The sequence below is a fragment of the Mercenaria mercenaria genome, chromosome 7 (genome assembly GCF_021730395.1).
Source record: "Mercenaria mercenaria strain notata chromosome 7, MADL_Memer_1, whole genome shotgun sequence".
In the NCBI taxonomy this organism is placed as follows: Eukaryota; Metazoa; Mollusca; class Bivalvia; order Venerida; family Veneridae; genus Mercenaria; species Mercenaria mercenaria.
Genome location: NC_069367.1, coordinates 12,872,669 through 12,895,966, shown reverse-complemented (window position 1 = coordinate 12,895,966; position 23,298 = coordinate 12,872,669). Strand labels below are relative to the sequence as shown.

At 33.4% G+C, this 23,298-nt stretch overlaps 1 protein-coding gene across 1 annotated transcript; it reads left to right on the top strand.

Annotated features, from left to right (window-relative positions):
- The first annotated feature begins 15,809 nt into the window (after window positions 1–15,809).
- LOC123554900 (E3 ubiquitin/ISG15 ligase TRIM25-like) lies at window positions 15,810–21,404 on the top strand. The gene is made up of 2 exons (XM_045345319.2): window positions 15,810–15,901; window positions 19,081–21,404. Exon 2 carries the CDS (start codon window positions 19,097–19,099, stop codon window positions 21,074–21,076), a length of 1,980 nt encoding a protein of 659 aa, XP_045201254.2. The 5' UTR covers window positions 15,810–15,901; window positions 19,081–19,096; the 3' UTR covers window positions 21,077–21,404.
- The last annotated feature ends 1,894 nt before the right edge of the window (window positions 21,405–23,298 follow it).

Sequence of the window (23,298 nt, the reverse complement as noted above, 5' to 3'; positions counted from 1 at the left end):
CGGTGGGTCAAGAAAAAGGGAAAAATTTGTTATCCTTTGAAAAACCTCTGACCCTGTGGGAGAAGACCCTGGGAATTAGTCCCAAGTAAATAATCAGAAAAAAAAATTTAACTGCTGAATTGTTAAAAAGAAAAAACGGAAATAAATAAGAAATTTTTTTATTCTAAAAGCATTCGTAACAGGAATTCCAAAAAGGGGCACTATAATCACAAGTTTTTAGTTTAGCAACAAAGAATCCTTTTCGGTTTTTCTTAGGGGAAAATTTTATGGTTTAATTTTGTAAGAAAAACTCCCATTTTTAAGGTAATATGTAAAACTTGATAAAATGAAAACGGTATAAATAAAAAATTTAAGGTTTCAAATGTCCCAACGCTAAAAATCCAAAAGTTAAGGGGTTTATTTTAAACTTTTAACATGACCCATGTTTTGGTAAATATTTCGGTGGTCGTAAAAAATTTTTTAAAATTTTGTTTAACTTATTTCCCGCCCACTGTTTCTCCAAAAATATTTCTTTTGTGTACTGGTTTATTCTAAAAATTTTTATGTTTTTAAACCGAGGGGTTTTCATTGGTTCAACTGTTCATACAATCAACGCTTAGATAAGGCCCCTATTCATCCGTTTTAAATTTAAAATTTCCGACCATTTTTCAGCTTCTTTTTATGATGTTAAAAAAGAAAAAATAAATACGGAAAAAAACGTTTTTGGAGTTTGCTTAAAAGCATACTTGTAAATTTGTTTTCCAAAAAAAAAAAAGAAAAAAAAAAGAAAAAGATAAAATTTTTTTAAAATCCTTTGTCGGGTTCAAATAAAAATTTTGTAAATTATTTGTTAAAAATTTGGGGAAAATGCGTTTTCCCGTTTCACTTTAAAATTTTTTCCGTTTTCATTAAAAATTAATCCCAGCATGTAAAAAAGCATTAAATACTTTTACGGGCGGGGAAACATTTCCGGGGTTTAAAATCATATTTAAAAAAAAAAAAACAACAAAAACTGTTAACTTTGTTCATGAATTAACTTGCCCCTAAAATAAACTTTTTTTTTTTAATCAAACTAGAAAAATAAAAAAGAAAATTTTTTTCCTTTTTTTTTTTCCCCAAATTATTTGAAGAAATTTTTGATTTTTTATCCACATTTTAAAAGTTCACTGTTACAAAGAAAAGAAAAATAGTTTTCGGAAGTTTCAAAAAAAGCGCTTAAAAAAAAAATGTTTACTTTTTTCCAAAAAATTTCCCTTTCTTTTTAAACGATTGAAAACGTTCATTAATTTATTTCCCACCCCGGACGTAATGGGGGTAGAAAGGTATTCAATTGTTTTTATACTATCCTACGTTTTATCTTTCCCACAAACAAAACGGAAAAAAATATGAGTAAAAACGAGTAAAGATTAAATCATTGCTAGTATTTACATTAAAAAAATTAACTCTTTTTTATAAGGACCCAAAAAAGTTTAGAAATTCCGTTAACCTAATTTTTTAAAAAATTGTTCGTTACAATTTCCGTTTGTAAATAAACTGTTTGGGTTGTCTCGTGATGAAAAGCAAAGTTGCTTAGGGAAAATCCGCAAAAAATTTTCCAAAGCCCCCTTTTTAATTTTCAATCTTTTCCTCGATAACCAAAATTTCGAAATTTTAAAGAAATTGCAGCGCCGAACTGGTTGACCTTTTCAAGTTTTTTTGTAAAAAAAGGGAATGAAACCAGTCCCCTTTTTATGAAAAAACTCGAAAACTTTAAAATCCCTTTTGTAACAGACTTAGAAATTTTATTCAAAAAATTGTCACGGGAAAAGAAAATACTAATTCAAATTTAATGAAAAACGATTTATCCCAATTGGCAATTTTTAGCACACCCTTGACAGATGGAAATGCAACGCAAATGGGGTTTTTTAATATAAAATTTGCATTAAAAACTTTTTTAATGTGGGGCTGCTGTGACTTCTGTGTTTGCCCCCTCACCGTGGAAGATATATCGTTGAAATTTGGTGGATCACATTTTGGGGTCCCTGCCATTGGGTTTCACGGGTTTAGGGCAGGTGACGGTATAAACCCGGAAAAAATTTAAAAGTTTTTACAGAGCAATTTTACTATACGCTGCATTTAAAAAAAATACATATGAAAAGGCTGTTCCATTTCTTTCAGCTTTCACAATGAGGGCATGACTTTGGAAAAAACAAATTAAAATTCACAGAAAACTTTACTGTATTTCGATGAAACCCTATTACACTGTTAATCTCTGATCAGCTTTCACAAACCACCCGATACACCAACGCAGCTAATAAAAAAAATCGCTTTACAACATTTTTTTAATGTCGGGCTGCTGTTTTCTGTTTTGCCCCCCTCTACCGGGGAAGATATACGTTGAAAGTAGGTGTATCTAAAATTTTTTGAGGGTCACACTGCCGATTCTTTCACTGGGGGGCAGGTACGGATCAATCTGGAAAAAATTTAAGATTTACAAGAAAATGTTACTAACCCATTTAAAAAAATACAATGTCTGCTGTTCCATTTCTTTCAGCTTTCACAGATGAGGGCTGACTTTGGGGAGTAAAAAAATTAAAAATTCCAAGCAACTGTTACGGGGGGTTGCGTATGAAACCCAATACACTTGTTAATTCCTGACAGTTTTTTCACAAACGCACCCGTATACCTCAAGCAGCAAATTAAAAAACGCATTACAAGCAGTTTTAATGCGGCTCTTGACTTCTGTTTTGCCCCCTCTCCGTGGAAATATATCGTTGAAATTATGGTGGTCTACATTTTGGGGGGCACACTGCCGATTGGGTTCACTTTTTGGGGCGGGGTGAGGGTATCAATCTGGAAAAATTTAAGATTTACAGACTAATTTACATACGCGCATTTGAAAAAATACATAATACGGCTTTTCCCATTTCTTCACTTTCACAATAGGGCATGTTTTGGGAGTAACAAATTAATATTCACAGAGCAACGTTACTGTAGGTTGCGTATGAAAGCCATATTACACTTTTAAATCTCTGACACTTTTCCCAAAAACGCACCCGATACACCAACCAGCTAAAAAAAAATCGCTTTAAAAGCATTTTTTAAAATGTCGGGGCTGGATTTCTGTGTTTGCCCCCCACGTGGAAGATATATCTTTGAAATGAAAGGGTTTTGAACTACATTTTGAGGGGGGGGGTCCCACACTGCCGATCGGTTCACTGGTTGGGGGCAGGGGACGGTATCAACTGGAGAAAATTTAAAGATTTACAAGCTAATTTTAATATACGCGCATTTAAAAAAACATATATACTGGCTTTTCCCTTTTCTTTCAGTTTTCACAATGAGGGCATATTTTGGAGTAACAAATTAATTTCAAAAGAGCAACTGTTCTTAGGTTCTATGAAACCATATTACCTTGTTAATCCTGACACTTTTCACAAAACGCACCCGTAAAACGACTCAACGCACTATAAGAAATCGCATACAAGCGTTTTTAATGTCGGCGTGTGACTTCTGGTTTAACACTTCCTTTTTGCGTTGACAGTTTCCAAACGTAATTTATGTCAAAAAAAACCCAAATTGGTAACAAATCGTTTTTTTCCTGACTTTTTGGGGAATAATTTTTTTTTACTTTTAAAACATCGTTAACGGTTTTTATCAATTTCCATAAAAAAAAACTTAAACCTTTAAAAATTTTGGACTTTTTGCCACTTCATTTAGAGTTCTAATGTATGACTATCAAGGAATTCGTTACTTTCTTCTTAAAAAAATAACATCAACGTTATACAATTTCCTCGCAAACAAACTATAAATTTATGGTTCACCCAATCTATAATAGCGTAATTTCGCAAAGGGCATTCGAGGAAAGAGTATTTTTGCGGTGCAACGCCTCCCTTAACGAAATTTCGCAAAGACGATTTGGAATGAAAATAGCACACTTTGCTATTTAGGGAATAATTGTATTTTAAAAAATTTTTCGCTTACTCCAACACATAAAGCGGATCGGAAAAGTAAAATTTTAATAGGAAATTATTTTCAAGTTTGAAAATAGCGAAATTTCCCCGCTGAAACCTGAAAAAAAAAAAAAAAAAACACGTTAGTTCCCACCCTTTAAAAGAAAATTAATTGATGGGGAATTTTTGGATTTATAACTGTTTTACTTTCTTGCATAAAATCGCCGTTTATTCTTTTTTTTTTTTCCATTAATTTTTTTGTTTGGTCACATCGCAGAAATTAAGATCAAGGCAAATTGTTCACCCCTTTTTTTTGTGGAGAAGACTTCGCTTCCCTCTCTGCTTTTCAACAGTTATACACACCGAAAGTTTTCGATTCGGGAAGTTTGTAACCTACTTTTATTATAAATTTTAATCCACTACACCCCCAGGTACAATTACGCTTATAACATCTTTTTAGTAGATTATGAAAAAAAAGGGATGAAAAGTCGCTCAGTAAGTTTTTAAAGGGACAGGTCTACACTTGAATTGTGAAAATATATTTTTAATTTATCAAATAAAAGTGAAATTTATTACTTTACTTCATCAGGAAAAAATGTCAGATAATTACATGAATATAAGATTTCGCATTTGGGAAAAACACGGCTAGTATATAGATATCGTTTAAAATGAGCTTGCCAATACGGGTAAGATTAAAAATTTAAGGGGCATAACCCCAATAAAAATTTTAAAGCACGCCCGAAAGTTGGAAAAAAAGCGGCCCATTAAATATAAAGTTTTATAAAACTCGATCACAAAACAAAAACTGGGTGAACCCATTGCGTTTCAAAAATTAGCACATTTAAACTTATGACATACAAGAGACAAACGGACAGACCAAATTTAGGGGTCACACGCCCTAATGCTAGATAAAAACTTCGAGGTACTTTTACATATACTTTCAAACCTGTCAAAAAAACAAGACTGGGCAAGCCAAAATGTGGTCTTTATTTGGGGGTATCACGGGCTAATAAATTTTAAAAACTGAAAAAAAACTGTGGTTTTTAGAGTCAGGGGCCTCTGTTCAAGGGGTCTTTAACACGGGTTTACCTGCATCTTTTTTTTAAGGTTATGCAAAACTTGCACTACAAAACAACACCTTTGAATATAAAGAAAAACAACATTTTGATTAAAAGCTAAAACTATATTTCATGAAACTTTTACAAACAATCACTTTTTTCTTCGAATACAGCCATATTCCGGGACTTACTAGGAACCTCTTCATAAAATCCACTTTATACTTTCACCGAAAAAAAAAAATGCTGCTTTTTTGTAAAATATAAAGAAGAAGATAAAATGAAAACCCCCGTTTTTGTTTTTTTTGGGTTTAAAAACCATTTTTTGAAAAATAATTAGTTAAACAAACTGCGTGGTTTTCTCCTAAATGAAAAAAAAAAAAAATTTTAAAAAGAAAGTCACAAAACTATTAAAATATAGACAGCCGGACAGAATCAGAAGATTATGGGAATAGGTCTATCAATCGTGATGACCAAGCTTAATTTAAAAAAAAACTTTGTATTTTCCCCCAAGGAAAAAAATGACACGATTAAAAAAATCTAAATATATTTTTTTAATAAAATATCGGCGAAATAAACTTTTACGGTACGGATTTACTTTTCGTTTCGTTACTTTAGAGAGAATATTTTAATACCATTTTCCCCTCGGGAGGTCCAAACCGAGTCCCTAACTGAAGTCTACTTTTTTGAAATTTGCTCAAAAGGGGGGCTTTTTCATTTTTCTTGGACAGTCTTTTCAACTTTTCAATATTTTTCTTTGGAAATTTGGGGACGAATCCAATTTCTTCTTTTTTTTGGGGGGGGGGGGGGGGGGGTCGAGGGACGGGCCCCATCACGTTAAAAAGAGTAGTGTCAGCAGCCGGTCGCTCAGGTTCGCGACCCGGGGAGCCACTTTCTGTCATCTTGGATTTAACAAGCATTTTTTTTAAAAACAAGGTTTTTTTATTTTTAACCTAATGACCCCCTTTTTGAAGGGACATGAACCATTTGGAAACCCACCAGAATTTTCAAGGGGAAAAAAATCTCACCAACTTTCATGAAGATCTCATGAAAGTATGCCCTAGAGAGGGCACAATATTTTCTATTTTTATACCTACTACCAGTTTTTTCTACACTATCCATTTCAAAATTTTCGATAGCATCAAGGGGATCATTCAAACAAATTCATGAAGACAATTGAAAAATATCCTCGAGTGGCAAAAGGGTTTTTTTACTAAAGAAACTACTGACCTTTTTTTACCCCCAGTTTACCCAGTTTCAAATTTGACCTAGATATTATTACGATGAACATTTTTAAAATTCATAAAAATCCCTAAAAAAATGGCCTCTAAAGGTCACAAGGTTTTTATATTTATTTGACCACTGACCCATTTTTGAAAGGGACTGACCCGTTTCAAAGCACCTAGATATCTCAAAGGGAAACATTCTGACCAATTTCTGAAGATCCCCTTTAAAAATACGGCCCTGGAGGGCACAATGTTCCTACTTTTAGACCTACTGACCTAGTTTTTGACCGCATTTTTCCCAGTTTTTTAAACTTGACTTTTGATACATTAAGATACATTCAAACCCCAAAATTTCATTTTATAAGATCCCAGAAAAAATACCTCTAAGAGGTCAAAAAGGGTTTTTTTTACTATAGACCACGGGCCTAGTTTTTGACCGCAGTTGTCCCAGTTTCGAACTTGACCTAAATCATAAGAAAAATATTTAAAACCAAATTTTAGAAAATCCATTGAAAAAAGAGGGCAAAATTTTTTTAAATTTTTTGACCAATGACCACTTTTGACCGCAGTTTTCCCATTTCAAACTTGACTTAGATATCAAAAAATAAAATTCACCAAAAATTTTTTTCATACAGTCCCCTGAAAAATATTGCCCAGAAGGTCACAAGGTTTTTTATTATTTTACCTACTGACCAGATTTTGATGGCACGGACCCAGTTTTAAAAGGACCTAGATTTATCAAGGTGATTATTTTGACAACTTTCATGGAGATCCTTTTTAAAAGTATGACCTCTAGAGAGGTCACAACGTTTTCCCCTTTTTTTTGACCACTTACCTATTTTTTTTCCCCATTGACCCAGTTTCAAACTTTACCTAATATCACCCAAAATTAAAATTTTTGAACAACTTTTATGAAAATCCATTGAAAAATAAAAACCCTAAGTGGTCACAAACAAAGTTTACGCACGGACGGACGGACTACGGGCCCGGGCGCCAGGCGACCACAAAAGCCACCTTTTTCAGGGCAGCAAAAAAGCGGGTTTCAAGATTTCAAGCAATAAAAAATGATTAAGCAATAACAATTTCCAAACCTTTTTTTACTTTCAAAATACCTCACGCTGTACCCTTTTTTTGAAAGGGGGCTCTTTGTTTTTTCGAAATGCCTCCACTTTATCCCATCCTGAAGTCTTAAAACATTTATGAAAATTTGTTTTAATTTTTCATTTCACTAAAAGGGAAAATTTTTCCCAATAAAAAGTTGCAGGAGACAGATTTTTACATTTTTTCCCAAACCCTACTTTTTTTACAAATTACTCCATGAAAATATACCCCTCTCACCTTGGATCAACGGACACCCTGCTTACCGAAAATTCGCTCTACCTACGAAAGGCCACTAACCGCAAAACATTTAGATCAAGTCAAAGAGACAGGGGGGGGTTACGGAACAGTAACCATATTACTTCCCTATTACATATCACTTATTAAAGTTTCATTAAAGTTTACAATTTGATCACCTCTTATTTTTTTTTTGCCTGTATAAGCTCCCCCCAATTAAAACCCGGGATTCAACAAGGAACCCAAAAAAATGTCCAATTTTCCCCAAAAAACGTACCTAATCCCGTTATCGAAATTCATTGAAAAACAAATTAAAATACGTATTTCCAGGGGAATTTAAAATAAAAAATACTTAAATTTTTAAGAAAATTATATTAAACGTTTTTGGCATTTGAATTCGCTTAAAAGTTGCAAATTATTGTGATTTTTAATTTTAATTCAAAATCTAGTCATTTTTTCTTTTTTTCCTTTCTAACCAAAAAACCCCTAATTTTTTAAACTTGTTTTTATCCTTTAAAATGCTTCCCCTTTCCTCTCGTACAAACAAACTCACAAAGTTTTTTTACAATACATATGAATTAGGGGTTTTCAAGATATTAACGTACATTATAACAAGTTTTTAATAATGTTTAATTTTTGAATCATCTTCGTTTTTATCCATACCTTTTAACTTTTTTTTCAATATTCCTGCATCAACGATACAAACATTTTTTTTCCATTACCAATATCCTATGATGTGCACAATTCTTAGTTTTTGTTTTTCGTTCAAAAAAAAATAAAAAATACACACGGAAAACACACTCTGGGAGTCATATTTAAAAATACCCAAAATTTTAAAAACAACTTTTCGTTAAATTTTCGGCATTCTAAAAAAGTTAAGTATTCAATTTTGCATAAATTTTCTTTGTATTATCAAAAAAAAAGGTCCTTTTACATAGGGGCACTTTTGCTAACATTAAAAAAATCTAAAAAGAAATGTAAATTTCACTCAAGAATTCTTTTTTGACGGGAAAATACATTTTGTCACAAAAACAAAAAAAAAAAAAAAAAAAAACAAAAAAAAAACAACAAAAAAAAACGACGGGCTTTAAAAACCTGTTTTGTTTTAATGTTGTCCCCTTTAAACAAATTGATTGTATCTAGAATTTATGTACATTTCACACGCCAAAGGGAATAACTTAAAGTATTAGAAATTTTATAACCTTGTCCAAAATTTTAACTATTTAAAAAAAAAAATAAAGATATAAACATATTTTCTTACTTAAAAAGGTTTCACTTTCTTTAAATATGTACATGTCTACCAGTTACTTCTGTATCAATCCAGACGTTCCTGAAAAAAAAAACGCGCAACCAAAAAAAATAAACAAAACAAATCCAAATTTTTTATTTTAAAAAAAAGCAGCCATTCAAAAACAATTAAATTCTACAAAAATGGCGGGGCCAGTAAAAGAATTCGAAGTCCTTATGTAAATTTTTTATTTTTTTTTTTTTTTATTTTTTTTTTAAATAGAAACTTTACTAGGAAAGTTTTTAAAAAAAAAATTAAACTTATTTAAGTTCACTTATAAAATATGTTGAAAAACCAAAAAAAAAAAAAACAAACAAATATACAGTCAGACTGCAAATAACAAATTTGAAAAAAAACATATTTCGCAGAAAAAAAAAAATGACCAGTAAAATTTTTAAAAATTTTCAGACTCAAGTAAAAAAGTGGGGGAACGCAATACTATTTTGCTGAAATAAAGTTTGGGGGTTTTGGATAAGTATTATTTAAGTGTGATTTAGTAAAGTAATCGCTTTAGGGATAATTTGTTTAAACCGAATAAAAAAAAAGTAACAGCGAAATTTAAAAATTTCAGAACTACTAAATTTACTCTTAAACACATTCATAAAAAAATGTAGAAAATGAAATATTTTTAATTTTTTTTTTAAAAAGTCAAGAAACAGAATCAATATCTTCTCCACAATCCATTTGCTACCAGGCATGACAATCAAACTAACTTTAACCTTAAGCCTCAGAAAAGTTTTTTCTTTCTTCGTTTCTGATTTGAAAACCTAAAAACATAAAAATTTTTTTCATTTGTCAAACGTCGCTACAGAATCATGTATTTAAATTTTTGTACAATGGGCTCAATTTCTGGGGAAACCCAGAATACTGAAAAAAAATAAATAACCCCAAAACTTTTTCAACAAAAATTAATTATTTGCTTTTTTACTAACCAATTTAATGACGTTAATTCACAATGCACGACACAAAATAAAACGAGTGTAAAACTTTTAAAATTTCAAACTCAAATATTTTAGAAAAAATTTCACAATTTTTAAAATTTTTTTAAAACCCCCTTGTATCCAAAATTAAAATTTATTTTCCACATTTCTTTTAAGTTTTGGGGGCGGTAAATTATTTTTATTTAAACTTATTTAAATTGGGTAACTTGATCCAAAAAAAATCGCCGAAAACAGGCTGAAATTGCAGGATATTGACCAAAAAATCCCCGTATAGCAACCCTTTTCCCGGTTTTGTGTACAAAAATTTTTCAAATGAATGATTAAAACGGTTTTTTACTCACTTTCCCCCGGACGGGTAAAATGTACTACTCCTATAGACTGGCTTCTGTTCCAGTTTTTTCTTATTTTCAAAAAGTTTTATCATTTAAAAGGGAAAATAACTTCAGCAGGTTGTTTTTACTTTTACATTTTATTGACCCGGGGGCCAAACATAGTATTTTTCAGCCTTCAGATAAAATGTGCTATTTTTAAGGGGTTAAGATTTTCTTATTTTGCTTCATAAATTTATAAAAAAAAACCCTGCAGCCCGGGGCCAGGGTACTACTCCTATTTAAAAAAGTCCACACAGAAAATTCAGATCAAGCGCGAACTTATAACAACATGGAATTTCCCGAGAGTTACAGATACACTGTAGAATGGCTTAAATAGCCCTACAAATTAAACCCGCACCCTTTTCCATGGTCACTTTTCATTGAATGAACATAGGGCATTTTTTTGTTAATTGGGGTTTAAATTTTACGAAATAACGATTCTCCGGAAAAAAATACAACGATGGGATTAATTAAAATTATTTTGAAGAAAGCTAAAAAATTTAACCACTTGAAATTTAAGTATAGCATGTGAACAATGGTAAAACAGTTACAGTCCTTTTGGAGTTTACCTTTAATAGTAGTTTTTAAAGGGCCAGTACACTTTGGGGGGTAAATCACAATGGGATTTTTTTTAAAAAAAAATTTAATCTTTCGCGAATTTGGCCGATAAGAAAATTGTAGTGCTGCTTTTTTAAGTGAAATTTAAAAAACAGAAATATACATAGTATTTTTTTTTCAATGATTTGAAAAAAAAAAAAATGTCTTTTATTAACTTTTTCCGTGTAGAAACAACTAAAATTCACAAAAATAATTGTAACATTTTTTAAATAAAGAGGTTTTTTTTTAACGAAAGTTAAGATTAAAAAAAAATAGTCCCTTTTTTAAGTTATTTATAATGTTACTGGACCTTTAAAAAAAAAAAATCATTTTCACAGTAAAAATGAAAACAAAGCACGCCTAACGGAATCGATCGGGGCACAACTCATCCCTAACATTTGAAAAGAACGCCCGAAGAGGGGAAGGGCCTTGGACACAAATTTTTAAGTCGATAGTAAAAAAGTCTCATTCCGGTATATCGCATGTTCCGTAGAGGGTCGATCCGATTTTCGTAGTTTCGCCCCGGATCGTTCTTTTCAATTTTTAAAGGAAAATTTTTTAAAAAAAAAAAAAAAAAAAAAAAAAAAAAACCCCGCCCCCTATTTGTAATAATAAGCAAAACATTTCGGGTTCAGACAAGTTACGGCCTTAATTTGGCACAGGAAAAAGCGTATTTTTTCCCAAAAAAAGTGTAATAAAATATGTAGTATAAACGAGTGAAGAGTTCAATCATTGCTACAGTATTTACATTGAAACAGTAAACCTTAACTTCTATTTTTATAATGTTTGACCAGCTTAGCTTGTCTTAGAAAATTCCGTTAACTCATATAATCTATGTTAAATGTTCGTTAGCGGAATTACGCTATCGAGTCAAATAAACTGTTTCGTCTGCTTCCAAGTCAAGTGATGTATAAGCAGAAGTCTACGCCTTAGCGGAATTCCGCTATAACAATTTCATTCCAAAGGTTCCACTATTTTATTTTCATAATCTTATCTCAAACTCGATACACCAAAATGTCCGATATGCTTAAAGAAATTTCGCTAGCTGACACAGAACTTGTTGACCTGCAAGTTTCGTTTTGTATAATTATGGAATAGCACCAGTCCCCTTTTCATGAACAAACTCGCAATACTTCATTCCCATTGTAACAGACTGGTGAGAAATTGATATATCCTCAGAATGATGTCACAGGTAAAGAAAATACTAATTCAAAATTTCATGACAAAACGTATTTGATTCCCAATTGGGCTAGTTTATGTCACAACTTGACAGTATGGAAACTGTCAACTGCAAATGGAACGTGTTTAATATAGAAATCGCATTACAAGCATGTTTTAATGTCGGGCTGCTGTGACTTCTGTGTTTGCCCCTCTCTACCGTGGAAGATATATCTTTGAAATGTATGGTGTGATCTACATTTTGAGGGGTCACACTGCCGATTCGGTTCACTGGTTAGGGCAGGGTGACGGTATCAATCTGGAGAAAATTTAAGATTTACAGAGCTAATGTTACTATACGCTGCATTTGAAAAAATACATATGATACTGGCTGTTCCATTTCTTTCAGCTTTCACAGATGAGGGCATGACTTTGGAGTAACAAATTAATATTCACAGAGCAACTGTTACTGTAGGTTGCGTATGAAAGCCATATTACACTTGTTAATCTCTGATCAGCTTTTCACAAAACGCACCCGTATACGACTCAACGCAGCTAATATAGAAATCGCATTACAAGCATGTTTTAATGTCGGGCTGCTGTGACTTCTGTGTTTGCCCCTCTCTACCGTGGAAGATATATCGTTGAAATGTATGGTGTGATCTACATTTTGAGGGGTCACACTGCCGATTCGGTTCACTGGTTAGGGCAGGGTGACGGTATCAATCTGGAGAAAATTTAAGATTTACAGAGCTAATGTTACTATACGCTGCATTTGAAAAAATACATATGATACTGGCTGTTCCATTTCTTTCAGCTTTCACAGATGAGGGCATGACTTTGGAGTAACAAGTTAACATTCACAGAGCAACTGTTACTGTAGGTTGCGTATGAAAGCCATATTACACTTGTTAATCTCTGATCAGCTTTTCACACACACAAAAAAACTTTTTTAAAAGAATCATGTTGGTTGATATTGAAAAATATGCCAAAGTTTTAAATTGTTGCGCGAATTATTTCAATCTGTTCAGCATACAACACCATTTATTACGTCTCTGGTACTTAATTAATAGAATTATTGGGTCTATAATGCTTTTTTATAGAATAAGACTTCTACTCATCAATATGTTTTTGTTGTATTTACATTAATGTAACTGTTATGATATTACATTGGTATAGTACGTAACTTATACCTTGTCGGAACAATGTTGTCTTTTTTCTCCTTATATCGTTTGCGCGGAACTAAGTCAAGGTTCGAATTTCACTGGTTGCAGTTCCAATGTGGTTTTGTCTTTTGCCTGGCATTAAAAGACACTCAAGAGTAGAGATCACATGGAGTTAATTTTGGCAAGTGATTGATTAAAAAACTTGAAACGGGGTCAATGTTAAGGTGTCTGCCTTTCGATCCTGGGGTTGTAGGTTCAAGCTCTTCTGGGGTCGCGACAACACCTTAATCTTACTTTTTTCCAGGAAGTGGGCTGAAAAAAAGCGTGAATCCTCACCACAACTAGGGTGATCAATAGATAAAACGGGAGACCATGTGAAATACAGTAGGAAATCATTACAAAATCTAACGTAAATTATACTTTGGTGATGACATCTGTAATCATTCTATTTACCTAGACTCATTTTATCTTATATTGTTTTTGGGGGTGGGGTGGGGGAGGGGGAGGGGACGGTAATATATGAACCCACTAGCCTAATGCTATTGAGTGAGAGATACGCAACGAGATATAGCTTTATATACTGAAAACCCGTCCTTGGAAGTGAAAGCATGGTGTCTTCAGTCAAAACTAGACGACGATTATCCCTGAAACATTAGAAGTACGCAAGTCAAAATAGGACACAGGAGCAGGATTCAAAGAGACACGTTTGGTTGACTTGGTGAATAAATAGGGATCATCAACCTGGCATGTCCGATCATAAAATTAAGTTTCAAAGTTCTAGGTCAATTGGTTCTTATGTTATGGATTGCAAACGGTTTCCCAATGTTCTGGCCCCTATGACCTTGAACTCTGACATAGTGACCCTAAAACCTTAGTTCTTCAACGGTTACGGCCATGCAATCAACTGCTGGAGGCGAAATAGCGTTTTCGAGCATTCCTGAGTCCACCCTTGCTCGGAAACCAGACCTTAACCAGGATGGCCTTCACCCGGGCGTGTCGGGCGTCCACCCTCTCTACAACGCCCACCCGGTGGCACCCCAGTTTCTTTTACTGTTGCGGGACTGGACCCCGAAAAATGAAAAACAATTTTAAAAAAAATAACGTTCATTGCTCATATATATATATATATAATTCAAGACCGAATTAAACACTCAAGTCTTGATCTGATCATTTTCAAGCATGATATTGATGATTTTCTGAAACTTCTTTTTTTAATTTCAATGTACCTGCTCTTGCAGATAGTCCTACCTTTCTAAAGATTGATAAATAATTAATCCCCAAAAAATTATAACTGGATTATTGCAGAAAAAAACTTTAAATAATATGTCAATTCAAAAGAATTGTCAAGTACATGCATATGTATGATATCACAATGTGTTTTAAGACTGATAAAATAAATTCAAATCACTATTTCAGCTGAAATTTTGATATAATTTTATTTAGTCCATATCACAGATCATATATAAATACAAGCAAAAACTTTTCAGTTTTTACCATGAAAATGGATATTTAAATGAAATGACTTATCACTAAGTTTTTATAACCATACAGTTACTGCATTCCGCCTTTTAATTTTCGTCATACAGGTGTAAATGTAAATGTAAGGTAGGATTATTATTTGGGTAATTGATTGGTCTCTAGTACTATGTCTGCAGTCTGGTCCGACTTTGACGCATCCGCACTCATTTGGTTTCTTGTCATACATTATGTTTATTCTTTTTACGTCTCCTTTGTTCTGCTATAATGATAAATAACTACTTGAATAAACATGCATGTAAAATGCATATACGCCTTATATATAAAATTAGTGCCCGGGACACATACGAAACTATTAAAATCTTTTCAATTCCATACGAAACTATTAAAATCTTTGGAATTCCCTACTTTCGTTTTAGTGAAAGATAATTATAAGGGGATGCAATTCCGAGGAATTCTTTATGATTAATTTCCCTTTTATTGACAATAACTGACAATTGTACCTGTAAACTGCTGCAGCTGCCAGCAGTTAACTGCTGTAGCTGCCAGCAGTTCTAGCAGTTAACTGCTGTAAATGCTAGCAGTTGTTGCAGTTAACTGCTGTAAATACTGCAACTGCTAACTGCTCACTTCCCACCGATGACTGAAATACTGTTGAAAAACGGCGTTAAACCCAAAACAAACAAACCAGCAAACAAAGCTCTGTATGAGAACATATGCGTTATATACTTTAATACTATTAATGATAATAAACATGATGATGAGGGATCAGTAGGGAATCAGGGAATATATGGTTCATAGTTCTAAACTTACATTGTAAAAAAGTTAAGTTTTTAGGTAAAATATCCAAGATGTTTTCAAAGCCAAGTTAAGTTTTATAGAGGGCACAACGCGAAACTATTGTAACGGTATATAGATAAAGAAAAATATACATTTTCGCACTGAGCACAAAAAATATTCTATAAACTAAATACTAAACAGAATGCTAAACTTGACTATGTCACTCCTGGCGAAAATGAGCTTGAAGTCTACCATCAATTAATAAATTTTAAAAAAAGTCGTCATCTGTCTGCCGCCAACATCGCCCCTATTACTAGTATATATAGATCTATGTTTCTGCATGACAATGAAACCGAAGACCGAACAAAAGTAACCCGTGATATTTTAACAGTATTTTCACTGTAAATATCATGTGATGTTGAATGTAGTCTGGCTAAGGTTCAACTCGTATCAAACGGCTTTGACACAGCTACAATAATGATACATTCAGATAGCTTAGTTAACTCCCCTTTCCACCCGCCGCCGTTTGTCACAAAGCTAGTTTCGGTTTGTTATGCAGACACGCCCCGGAAGTGCAGTTCATCGCTTAATTTAAAGGTAAGCGATATTTTTTCATGTTTTATCTGTTGTTTAATACTCCTTCAAAGAATTTTGAATGTTTGTGTTGATACAGCATTTGGCCAAAATAAAATCAGGGGTCAGATATTGTTCTTTTGATGGAAATGGTCTATATAATTACACAGGCACTAGTATCGGACTTGGGACAAAATATATGAGTCAAAAATGAAAAAATATGTTGTGAAATATGGTACCCCTTCAAAAGATACATATGTCTACTGTAGACATATGTATCTTTTGAAGGGGGCTCATATTTTACTGTATATTTTTCATTTTCGACACATTTAGGATGAAAACAAGGATTTAATCTGGTCATATTTTTTGTCCCAAGTCCGATACTCGGGCCTGTGTATAATTATATACAGACCCAGTACAGTGCTTTAGGGTATAGCGGATAGCGAACTATTTTTTCCTGCATTCCCATTCAAAGAAATGAAATTTAGTAATTTTTTTATGTATATCAAACAAAAAACAGCCATTCTTATCTATCTGTCTGTCTATCTATCTATCTATCTATCTTCCATATAGTCAAACCCCTGCTGGGGACCTTTCAAAACATTTAGCTTTTAATAGAAATTATGTTTGTTTTCTCTCTCCATGCCATTGTTTACATATGTGCTGGTTTAGGGTGTACAGGATAGCTTTGGTCATTTTTTTCCATTATTAGTTTAAAATCCACGTCTGAACAAACTTCCCAAGATTTTTTTACTATAAATCAAAATAATAATGTATTCTCTTTTCAAAAACATTCAGCTTTTTAAATTTCTTACAAATGCTTTTCATTCACTGATGTGTTTTACATACAAACTCGTTTAGTCAGTATTAAAAGGGATAGCCTCGATTTTCATTTGGTGACATAATATATATAGATACTACAACAGGCAAACATTTAAAATGTATGTCAGAATGTCTGTCTGCATGACAGTAAAAGAATGCTATGAATATTTATACAATAATTCAAGTCTAAATACAAAAGTTATCAACCTATCCTCTATACCCTAAAGCACTGTATAGATCTACTATATACTATTGGTTAGTAACTTAGTATGAATTGGACAGTTTCGCCTGGAAGTGGTTGGTGCAGGCTCCTTTGGCTGAAAATATCCCACACAAAATGACTTACCCAAAGCTATATATAGGAACCTTTACATGACTCTATATAAATCGCCGGTCTATATTATTATATTAGTCTAACTTATTTGACGCGATCCTAGGAATAATTGCCTGTCACAAATATAAAACAATCTAAACATCGAATTATTTTGACTATATTATATTATAGATAGTTCATGTCATTGACCACAGGAGCCTGAAATTCTATCTGTAATGCTCCAAAATGGCTAAATATAAAAATGACCCCTCCTATATATATTCTTTTTTTATATATATAGGAGGGGTAATTTTTATATTAAGCCATTTTGGAGCATTATAGATAGAATTTCAGGCTCCTGTGCATTGACTGGTCAGTAGTTCAAAACTTACATGCTTCTGCTGAGCTAAATTTCATGTGATAAAACACTTAAACAGAATCGCTTGCCCGGGTCAATAGTCAAAACTATTATTCTACTCCATAGTCTAAAAAAAATATAACTGCCACATAGATAGGGCATCGATCCATGAACTATAGGATAGATTATTTTCAACGGGATAGGTTACTATCACATGCTGTCTAGTGGGTTTGTCATCTTTTACCAGGAAAAACAAGTAGCAAAACTTCAAACGAGCCACCTGTTTCTTTTAATACTGAATAGTTACATGCAGAAAACTGCATTGAAAGTAAAACGTGTTATTAGACAGGAAAAAAGTCCACGTAAGCAGTTAAATGTCCCATTGAAATGTCCCAGTTTTACCTCTGTCGTAGTCCAATATCATTAGTCATGACAGAGATATCGAGATCGTTTTTGATATGTGATTTCTTATTTCCGAGTTTAAAAATAAAAGAAAACAATATCAGTCCGAAAAACGGCGAAACCTGAACGTCAGATGAACAAGGCTTTTCTCTAGCTGGCAGCTTCATTTAATCTAGGCACAAATATCTGTAACGGTATTTACAAGACTCTTGAATGTGTTTTTTTTTCTTTTCAAAAGGTCTTAATTAAATGTGATCAATGTGGCTTACACCCTGACATTTACCTAGTCATTTGAGGTGTTCTTAATTAACACACTCAAATAATATTCCACATGTTTAAAGGAACACTAAGATTACTTAATATATGTTGTGCCATTAAATACTTACGGTAGTGTTTGATGTAGAAGAGTCCGTATGTGATATTAGTGTCTTATTTGCGTTGCTAATTATTTTACTATAAACTTAATTTGGCCTTATGTTATTAATTGTAAGGATTGGGCCAGAACTATGTGGAAACCTCCCTTTAGACTCCTGTTTCAAAATATGTTTTAATTATCAACACTGAGATGTTTACTTACAGCAAACACAATATCCTGATCTTGCAAATTATGTTCAATACACAGATTTTTGTAAAACTCGTATCTAATCATCATGTTCATAACACTTGATGGGTTGTATTTCAATTTAACTCTTAGCCTGCTGCAGGCGAATTTAACAGCCTTTGCAAACAGCTTGGAACCAGATCAGACGCCGATTAAAATCGGCGTCTGATCAGGTTCCAAGCTGTTTGCTACTCTGACAATATTTCTTCCAATTTTGGAGCAAATTGAATGAACTTTACAATTTTAGCAGACGACATTTCCAGCAGACGACAATTTATCTAGCATGCTAAGAGTTAATATTTGAACAGTGGTATGGTGCACGACAATCATTACTTGACATGATATAAAATTCAGTTTAGAGGATATTACATGTAGATCTAATGAGTGTCTTTTCATATTGAATTTGTTACACATGTTAGAGTTGAATGAAATAATAAAATAATAATGCGAGGCTCTACCAAGCATTTTATCTTTTTTTTTCAAAAAGATTAATGACTTCAGTATGGAAAGACAAATGTAATATTTTGTTTTATCACATGTTAGCTTCTCGTACTGAAACATTAAGATGTTAGATTATTGACCAAGTCACTTAAAACGATGCCGTTGAATTTTTTTTCTAATTTACTCTTGTGTAATAACAAAATTATGTAATGACTTTATTTCATGGTATTTTGTATTTATTCCACAGTGTTGTATTTATTCTACAGACTAAGCTGAAACTCAATGGCAGAGAAGTCGGTGGACTCGATAAAGGAAAATACTGGATTATGCTGTCCTGTTTGCTTTGAGAAATACCATGACCCAAGGTCTTTAACTTGTGCACATACTTTTTGTGAACTTTGTATTCATCAGTTTGTGTTGAAGCAGAAATCAGCAGATCAACTTAAAGATGGCGTAGAATGTCCTCTTTGTAGGAAGGTTACGGCCGTTACACCTGTAGATACACCGCCTGAAAAATGGTCAAAGGCACTTCCCGGAAATTATGCATTGCAAGAGGTATTGGCATCATTGGAAAATGTGAAGGGTAGAGATGAAAAAATGTGCAAAATATGCCCAAATGATAAAACATGTAAAACTGCTACCAAATTCTGCATACAATGTAAAAATGAAATTTGTGATGACTGCGAACAAATACATTACAAAATTGAAGGTATTCGTAACCACAGAATCGTTGCTATTTCAGAGAAAGAAACTGTAAGAATAATTCCTGATGAATTAGATCTATGTAAAGCTCACAATAAGAAAATAGAATTTTACTGCATTGATGAAAAGAAGCTGTGCTGCAGTTCTTGTGCTATTATCAAACATAGAAAATGTAATGAAGTTGCCGAAATTTTTGAGATTGCAGAAAAGGACAACAATGAAACAAAGGCTCATATGTTAATGCAGATGCAAAGTTTGAAAATGAAAGCAAGCAGTGTGAAGTCGTTTTTCCAGCAAAGGGGACGGGAAATGGAATCCAAGATTGAATCAATGAGTCAAAAGATGCAACTTGATCACGAGCAGATCATAAGGATGTTGGAAGAAACAAGAGCGAAGATAATGGCAGATGCAGAAGAAGTAAAACAGAAAACTTTGAAATCGTTCGAGCTGTATTATGATGAATGTGATACATTGATATCTACTGTTGATAGTTCTGTTCAAACTTTAGAATCTGTTCAGAAGCACGGATCGGCATCGCAGCTTTTCATCGCATTGCAGAAACAAGAGTCACAACTTGCAGAAGAAATCAAGAAGTCTGAAAAATGCTTTAAAGAGCTGAATTACCCAGATCTATGTTTTGAAACGGCAGAAAGTGTGAATGATATCATCAACTCTACTGACATGCTTGGTGAATTAAAGACACATGAAATCAAGGTAGAGATTGAAGAAATTCCTGACATAAGGAAAGTCCATCTGGAGTTTACTGCATCTATTGATGTGCAAGCAATGGATGGCCAGGAACATTTGCCAAACTACACAGGTCTAGCGTTCCTTTCTGATGGTAGATTAGCTGTTGTTGATAACATGAATGACACTTGTTTAATCATGAACAAAGAGTTAGAAACGTTGAAAAGTTACAAGCACACTGATTTTTTGTATGATGTGATTTCTTTGCCAGACAATGAACTTCTTTTGACAAGTAGCAGTTCTCTTGTAACTGTAGCAGTTAGTAATGAAAATGATATAATGCATGAAATGGTAACAGACTTGAAATGCAAACCATACTCAGTGTCATTATTTGACGGCGAGAATCTAGTAGTTGGTAGGTATGGTGTCCAGACTCCAGTATCCATTTTGTCTAAAACTGGAACAGAGAAACATCTCGGAATTAAGCTGCCTGAGAAAGAATGGGGCATTGACGACAGCAGATGTACTTTTGATAGGAACACTAGAAGGCTAGCGATAACAGACAGGCTTGAAGAAAAGGTATATATCTACGACACAAGGAATAATGACAGAATTATAATTACTGATGAAAGAATTCGGGAACCAGGCGGAGTAGCTTTTGGTCCCCAGGATTGTGTATTTGTTTGTAGCACTGGGAAAGATACTGTTGTACAGTTATCACAGTTTGGGGAAATAATTGAATCACTGGCAGTAGAAATGGATCTCCCGACAGTGATGTGCATTTCCAAAAGTGGGACAAAACTTGCACTGTCAAATTCGATACAAGTTGGAAGAAAATTACAGATCTATAAAATTATACCTTTCAGTACATAAATGGACACAAGTGACTTTAAATATTTGACAGCTAGGCTTGTCATGATGATTAGTTTAAACATATTTTTATTTCTTTCGATAAAGTTACATAATCAAATACATGTGCCAAATACATTTGTGAAATGTTTGATTGGAAAACAAGCAAGTAAATGCTTATATTAATTCCTTTCCATAGATGTCATGATGATTGATAAAATGTATTCTTCTTTATAGAAATGCATTTACTTAAAAGCACTGACCTCCATATTGTACAACAACAAAAAGAAAAATTTTAGATATCAGAAAATTGAAACTTAGTTACTGACAGATTATATGTTATGGAGACACATTTATAAGAATTAATTGTTTTTACTAATTTTTCCATTCTAAATTGAAAAGCGTTTGTACAGGGGTACCGGAGGTAAACTGCGTTAATCATAAAGCATTTAATGAACATTCAGTACGTATTCTTCTGTGGTGTAATGGTTAAGAATGCAGGAAAATTTTTATTGCTGCGGCAGCCCCGGTTCGATTCCCGACTCAGGCATGCTTAATGATTTGGCATTTTTAAGATAGTTTAGAATCAAAAATCATGTTCTAATGTTCATAATATGACCGAATTTTAATTTTAAAGAAAGATCATTTTTGTCAAAATCTGGAGATCATTACCTTAATATTTTGATGTGATTTTACAATGATCTTTTATTGGGGTTGTATGCAGACACCATGAACTGCTTTATCAGTTCTATGTAGAAGACTCCCAGTTATACAGCTGTTACTATATATGAGGGAGGTGCTGCACCGGATTGAGGGCTTCATAGACAATATTGTCTGGTGAATACACACGACCAATTTATTTTGACTTTCATTTACAACTAAGCTCTCTCTAATCTAGAAGATGCTTTTGCAGAAAAGTGCATGTCTCCCCCAGTGCATAGTTGTAATAGGCAAGAAGTCAATAGGGGACTGGAGCGAAAGTCAAAGAGACACTGATAGTTGGCTGCAATAAGGATCATCTACCTGGCATGTCCAATCATCCTTTGAAGTTTCAACATTCCGTGTCAAGCGTTTCTCAAGTTATTGATTGGAAACTGATGTTCAGGCACCTGTGACCTCGACCTTTGATCTAGGGACCCCAAAATCAATAGGGGTCATCTACCTTGCTTGTCCAATCATCCTATGAGGTTTCAACATTCTGGGTCAAGTGGTTCTCAAGTAATTGATCAGAAAGTTGTTTTTTTCCATGTTCAGGCCCCTGTGACCTTGACCTTCGCTCAAGTGACCCCAAATATGATAAGGGTCATCTACTCTGTAAGTCCTATCATCCTGAAGTTTGAAGGTTCTGGTTCAAATGATCCTCAAGTTATTGATCGGAAACCATTTTCCATGATCTGGTCCCTGACCTTGACCTTTGATCAAATGACCCAAAAATCAATAGGGGTCATCTACTTTATATGTCCAATCATCCTATGAAGTTTCAACATTCTGGGTCAAGTGGTTCTCAAGTTATTGATCAGATACAGTTTTCCATGTTCAGGCCCCAGTGACCTTGACCTTTTAACTAGTAACCCCCAAAATAATAGGGATCATCTACTTTGTAAGCCCTATCAAACTACAGTCGACATCGTACTTGCGACCACCTCTATTAAGCGATTTTTGTATTAAACGACCGGTCAAAATCCCTCCCGAACGTTTTCAGTACATAAATTCATTCCATTAAACGACTTTTTTATTAAACGACTAGCGACCACATTAATGTAGTCCCGACAGGTAAAATATTCGAAAAAAGTATCTATTAAGCGACCAGGTACCAAAATTCTACCGGGCATTTCTTCATCTGTGTAATTAGTGGGTACGTTTTGCACATGACTGAATGCAATTAACCTTTGTATGAATTGTATCAGTCGAACTTACAAACAATCTGGCCATAATTTTCACGGTTTGTGTACTTGGAAAAGTGTTCACGATGTAAAAACAGATTTTTGAACCATACATGTATGTTCGTAATTAATACTGTTACATTAACAGTTAAAAATAACTTTTCGTTTCATCTGACTGAAATTCATTAAGAGACCATTCCATTAAGAGACCACTTCTTAGCAGTCCCTTGGGTGGTCTCTTAATACAATGTCGACTGTATGAAGTTTGAAGTTTCTAGGTCAAATGATTCTCCAGTTATTGATAAAAAATGAAGTGTGACAGACGGATGGCCCCTGTGACCTTTGATGGAGTGACCTCAAAAA